Genomic DNA, 6,704 nt, shown 5'->3' on the forward strand with positions numbered 1-6,704 from the left:
CATGCCAACGCTACTTAGGTGCCCTAACATCTAACCAAATTCCCAACAGGAACGGGGCACATTCTGTTTTCAGTTGGACTCACAGAGTGACCAGATGCCCCAACTGCAAGAGGACAAGCACACCAAATGTAGTTGCAAAGGGATCTTGTAGCACCATGTAGGGCATGAACAGCTCAAAACACTCATAAAGAAATGTAAATTCATGCTGCTTCATCCTGTTCAGAATTGAGGAAATTTTGGAATTCCTCCTGGACAGAAGGCTGAAATGTAAGCCATGCCCTGGAAAGGAGGATCTCCCCGTTCCTGGCCCATGCCAAAGAGCGAGAGAGCTTGTTGCCCTGCTTGACCGGAGCATCCTTGCCAGCTCTTTCTCCGGCCCTGCTGCAGGGCCATGTCCTGGCTCAAGGTCAGCTCTTCCAAATAGCTTCGCAGGCCATCCCCGAAAGCCCAGGGACACCCTCCTGTCAAAACGCCGCTTGCCGGATTTCCCCAAGGCAGAAAAGGAGGCAAGCCCAGCTCACAACAGAGACGCCTTCTTCCCACGCTCCGCACCAAACCACACACCACAAGCCCTGCTTTTGGGATGCCCATTCACCCCTCGAACAGATGGAGGCACAAGCCCACCAATGAAGGGGGGGAAAGACCCTTTGGGAGTAGAAGGGACCCCAAGGGCCATATAGGGACTCTCAAGGGCCATGAAAGGGACCCCCAAGATAGAAGGGACCCTCACGGCATATAAGGGACTCCAAGGTCATATAAGGGACTCGCATATAAGGGACCTCAAGTCATATAGGGACTCCAGAGTCATAAGGGACCCTCAGGCATATAAGGGACTCCAAGAGTCATATAAAGGGACCCTCAAGAGTCATATAAGGGACTCCAAGAGTCATATAAGGGACCCCAAGGGACATATAAGGGACTCCAAGCTCATCTAAGGGCCCTCAAGGGCCATATAAGGACTCCAAGAGTCATATAAGGGACCCTCAAGGGCCTATAAGGGACTCCAAGAGTCATATAGGGACCCTCAAGGGCCATATAGGGACTCCACGTCATATAAGGGGCCCCTCAAGGGCCATATAGGGACTCCAAGAGTCATATAAGGGACGCTCAGGGCCCTATAAGGGACCCAAGAGGTCATATAAGGGACACTCAAGAGTCATATAGGGACTCCACGAGTCATATAAGGGACGCTCAGAGTCATCATAAGGGACTCCAAGAGTCATATAGGGACCCTCACGGGCCATTAGGGACTCCAAGAGTCATATAAGGCCCCAAGGCCGTCTATAAGGGACTCCAAGAGTCATATAAGGGACGCTCAAGGTCATATAGGACTCTAAGAGTCTATAAGGGACCCTCAAGGGCCATATAAGGGACTCCAAGAGTCCTATAAGGGACGCTCAAGAGTCATATAAGGGACTCCAAGTCATATAAAGGACCCTCAAGGGCCATATAAGGGACTCAAGAGTCATATAAGGGACCCCCAAGGGGCCATATAAGGGACTCTCAAGGACCATGAAAGGACGCCCAAGAGTCATATACGGGACCCTCAAGGGCCATAAAAAGACCCCCAAGGGCCATATAGACCAACCCCCTGCCATGCAGGAAGACACAGTCAAGCCCCCCCCATCACCCTCAGTTTCCAAACTTCCAAAGGCAACTCACCAACTTTCGGAGTCCCAACTGTTTCTTCCTCAGAGAGAGAGAGGAGCGAAGAACGGCTTTTCCCTTGGCCCCTCGCTCAGTTTCCCACCAATAAACATGTGGGGAGGGGGTCCCCAACAATGTCTCCCACCCCTTCAAAAGAACCCCCCCAACCCCGAGGGTGCGAAGAGGGAGCCAGAAGGCGAGGGGAGAGAGAGAGAGAGAGAGAGAGCATATGGGGCTCTTCTTGGAAGCCTTACCTGTGGAGCCCAGCAAAGGAGCCCCGAGGTGAGGGAGACAAGGCGGGCCAGGCTCCCCCAAGGTGCCATGCTCCTCCGAGTCCGGGGAAAAAAGGGGGATCCTCCCTGTCTCCCCACAGAGAGAGAGAGCCCCGTTGAGGTTGGCGCCTTCCTCCTGGGGGCCAAGGGGGCTCCTGCTGCTGGTGGTGCTGCCCTTGGGCTGGCAAGGCTGTTCAGGGATGCCTTCTTGGGCAGAGAGAAAGAGAGAGGGAGCCCGAGGACGTAGAGGAGTCCGCCCGCCAGTCCCTGCTGCTGCTGCTGCTCTGCAGCCCTTCTCCGGAGGGCAGGGCTCTGGCTCCTCCGCCGCCGCCGCCGCCGCCTCCCTCTGGCTTCCCTTCTTCTCAGGAGCCCAGGCAGAGCAGCAGCAGGAGGACCCCCAGACCCCCTCTTCCTGGCCCTCTTCTCCAGCAGCACCAAGAGGCACCCCTTTCTCGGGCATGCCTTCCTCTCTTTCTTCAGTGCCCTCCATTTTCTCGAACGTCCTCCATTCTGAGCAGGACTAAAGAAGCATGGACTTCTGAGGCTGAGAGAGTGTGACTTGCCCAAGGTCACCCAGTGGGTTTCCATGGCTGAGCTGGGAATCGAACCCTGGTTTTAGTCATGGTCCAGCATGAAAACCACTATGCTATGATGCTGGCTTGTCCTGCTAATGGAGCTTTAATGTCTTGTTTCAACCACCTGGAGTAATGGCCTGAAGGAGGAGAGGCCTGCCTGCATAAATGATCCTCCGATACCTCCTTGAGAGCATCCCCATCTTGACAAAATGCAAGCTGGGGACTAACATCATCTTCATTTCTTTCTATCTTGTATGATTTCATAAACCTCTTTGGCTGATGAAGAACCAGTAGAGTGTCAAAAGCTTGCAACATATATTTGGTGCATTTTATTTAGCACAGTTTTGCAGATCTTGAATATTATTGCACTACATATGGCAGTGACATCAAAAACCCACCAACCAGTGGTACCTTCATTGGGCCAAGCAAAACACACAACATATATGTTGCATACATATTTGGATGGCCCAATAAAGGTACCACTGGTTGGTGGGGTTTTGATGTTATTGGATTTGCTATATGGCCAACACGGCTACCCCTGAATGTTTTACACATAGCAGTGGTACTCAAACTTTGTTTCCTTGAGACACAAACACACACACACACCTTTTACAGCTAAATGTGGGCTTCACCCACATCCCCGTCCTCTGACATAGTATATGGATACAAACACTTTGGGATTTTTTGGGTATGCGTATTTTCATTTGCACATTCGTGTATATTTTAACATTTCAGAAGGAAATGACATCATTCTAATTATAACGGTTTTATTTAAATCATTTCAGTTTTATTTTAGTACATTTCACACGTGTACATTTTACACATAGACAAGTTTGAGAGGAGGAATGATCAGGACCAACTCTCATGCCCTCCAGGATCCCACCCATCCAATTGAGAACTACTGTACTGAATAGACAGAGACAGCCATGTTGGCCTGGAATATCACATGCAAAGGGATCTTGGAGCACCTTTGAGACCAACAGTGCAAAAGAAGTTGTAGCCTAAGCTTTTGTAGACTTGCTCAGTTTAGAGAGACCTCATTAGTTCTCTTTCAGGCTTCCTCCCCTTCTTGTTTTGATTTTACCATTTTGACAGCCCAGTTCACCAGTTAGAGTGAAGTACTGATATTGTTGTTGTTGTTGTTTGTCTTCAAGTCATTTCTGGACTTGAAGCAACCCTTAGATAAACCTATCATGGAGTCCTCTGGATCTGAGAGTGTGTGACTCACCAAGGTCCCCCAGTGGGTTTCTATGGCTGAGCCAGCATTTCAACCCTGGTCTCTAGTTAGTTAGTCCCAATTCAGTCTCACACATGAAACTGCATAACATTGATTTAAGTACAACGGACTAAGTAACAGCATTTAGCATCAGATTTACAACATGCTACAACATTTAGGGTTATTTCAGCCACCTATGGCCTTTTCGCAGGTATACCTAAACCTGCAATGCCATGCAGTTTACCTGGACTGAGAAGAAATCCTTTGATTTCTGAAGTATGGGGCACTAGCTATGGGCATAAAGAATAAATAATCTCTCAGCCTAAATTTCTGCAAGTTTACTCAAATAGAATTATTTATTTAATTTCTATTCCACCTTTCTCTGACAAATAGTATGCAAGGCAGCTTACAAAAAAATAGTTTGTTTATATTGTGTGCCTTCAAGTCATTTCTGACGTACTGCAACTCTATTATGGGTTTTCCTTGGCAAGTTTCTTCAGAGGGGATTTGCCATTGCCATCCTCTGAGGCTGAGAGAGGGCGACTTGTCACCTAGTGAGTTTCGTGGCTCGGCAGAGATTTGAACCCTGACCTTCAGAGTCATAGTCCAACACTTAAATCACTACACCACCCTGACTCTCACAATAAAATAGTACCACTACATAAGATTAACAAAATATTTTTTTAAAAATTAAAACACAACTTTAAAAGACACGAGGAAAAGAAAAATACAGCATCTGGGCAGTTGAAAACTCTTTCAAGATCAGGAATAAACTCTTCTAGAACATGGCCACATAGCCCAAAAAACCATGGATGCCAGCCATGAAAGCCTTCGACTTCACAAGTTCAGTTTTCTTGCCAAGGGAAAAACTACAGCAAAAGAGCCAGCCTCTCTAGTTTAGAGGAGGAGCCACCAAAATCCCTCTTTCTCACTCACACTTGGCTTTCATCAGCAAAAGATGGAAGGAGGAGAAGAGCATTTCTCCCAAAGATCTCTATGCCCAGCCTTCTTCATATTACAGGTTAACTGCCCTTTGGCTTGCCTGGATCTGAGTGCTAAAGTAATTCAATAGGGTATACTCCCAAACCAGCACATCAGCTATCCAAGGTGCTGAACTTATTCTGGGGGTAGTGTTCAGCACCTTGGATACTTCCCTGGATACTTCTTATTAAAACCTGGGGAGGATTCAACACCCCACCATCAGTGGAGCAATCCTCTGCCACTGAGGTGTGTCTGACAAAGGCTATGAAAGCTTATTCAAAGATAATGCCATGCTAGTCTGTAGAGAGATCTTGTAGCACTTTTGAGACTAACTGAAAGAAAGAAGTTGGCAGCATGAACTTAAGTCTACTTCTAAATAGATCTAAGCCTATTTGGAAATGCAAATTTAGGAAGTAGACCTAAATCCACAAAAGCTCATGCGGCCAACTTCTTTCAGTTAGTCTCAAAGCTGTACAAGATGTCTCTACATATGAAAGCATATGTCAGTCTTTAAAATTAGGCATTAATCTTTAAGTTTCCTCAAAAATGTTTTCCTGCTTTTGGTGCAACAGACTATCATGGCTGCACTCCCATCCTGCAAATTATACTGGTAAAGCATAATTTGATCATTTTTTAAATACACTGGTAAAGCATAATTTGATCAATATTCTTTTTATGTCAGACCGCTACTAAAGGCACAACAGCAACAAGAGGTTCCAGGTAAGACCAATACAGTGCACCTTATGGGAGCTGAAGGCAACTCATAAACTGCATCTCAGGAAAATTGTAGCGTCCGTATTGTTGACTGAAAAAATCATGTGGCGACTATAATGAGGATCTTAAAAGAGCAGTACTGGCTGCCAGTGTGCTTTCAATGCGAATTCAAGGTGCTGGTGAGACACTTAAAATCTTAAATGGTTTGGAACTTTGTTACTTGTAAAATTGCAGCTCCCTATATATCCCTGTATCAGAGAACTGAAGTCTCCAGGATAGGTCCTCTGAATCTTTATAGTTTTCTGCTCTAGCTGATTTTAATTGTCTTGTTTTAACTTGTTGATTGTTTAATAGGCTTTTAGTCTGTTTAAATTAATTCTTGCTGATTTATAATGTTCAAATGTTTTATTTATTTGTTTGTTTGTTTGTTTGTTTTATTACCCATCTTTCTCCCAAAATGAGATTCAAGGTGGCTTCTTCTATACATCCCCTTCCCCTGAGACTGTGTGATATAGAATGGGGTATGAAGTCTATGGTAAATATATAAACAGTACAAAAGTAAATAAATGCTGACAACTTTTGTTGCTCTGTGATGCTTCCTGGTAAATATTTTTTAGTTAATAAAATAGCAGAAATCTCCCCTCTCCCAGCATCTGGCAATAGGCAGCCCATTTCTCTGTTTCCACTGTCTGTTGTTATTCTGCTAACCTGGACAGTAATAGCATAATGATATGCTCAGAGGAACATGTATAATGTCACTGTTTGAGGCCAAATTCTGCAAGCACCTAGAGTCTGCATTGGGGTGAATAGAATTTAGCCTCACTTAGACTTTCTTTTGGACCAGTTTTGTTAGTTCCCAACAATCATAATTCCAGAGAAATAGGAGGAGACATCTTACAAATCCAAACAATTAAGGTTTTTTTTCCAAATAAAATATGCACATAATGAACCATCACCTTTGCTATATTAATTAGTATATCACCATAGACTAAACAAGAAGTAGTCTATAGTGGAAAATAGCAGTAGTTTATTCCAGTGTATAGAGCCAAAACAAGAGTAATATATTTCAATATCAAGTTTGCAGTCCAAAGAAGATTTACATGGAAGTAAGTCCCATTGAGCCTGATGTTACTTACCTTTGAGTGAACATGGATATGAATTGCCAGCGCAAGTGCTGATTATCAACAAAATAGCAGCCAGCGTTTTCTGGCTGTGATCCAGCAACTGCAACCTGATAGAGAAATTAATAGATGAAACTTTTCCTGGCATAGAGATAAAATGGTGAGAAAAGTTTTGTCC

At 45.1% G+C, this 6,704-nt stretch overlaps 1 protein-coding gene across 1 annotated transcript in view; it reads right to left on the bottom strand.

The window, feature by feature from the left end:
• ADAMTSL1 (ADAMTS like 1) overlaps positions 1–2,141 on the bottom strand; it is a 628,141-nt gene extending 626,000 nt beyond the window's left edge. Inside the window, exon 1 of the mRNA XM_042452391.1 lies at positions 1,902–2,141. Within this exon, the coding sequence (XP_042308325.1) occupies positions 1,902–1,970 (69 nt within the window). The 5' untranslated portion in view covers positions 1,971–2,141. The remainder of the gene's footprint in view (positions 1–1,901) is intronic.
• Between the last annotated feature and the right edge of the window lie 4,563 nt (positions 2,142–6,704).

Source organism: Sceloporus undulatus, chromosome 2, assembly GCF_019175285.1.
Source record: "Sceloporus undulatus isolate JIND9_A2432 ecotype Alabama chromosome 2, SceUnd_v1.1, whole genome shotgun sequence".
Lineage (NCBI taxonomy): Eukaryota > Metazoa > Chordata > Lepidosauria > Squamata > Phrynosomatidae > Sceloporus > Sceloporus undulatus.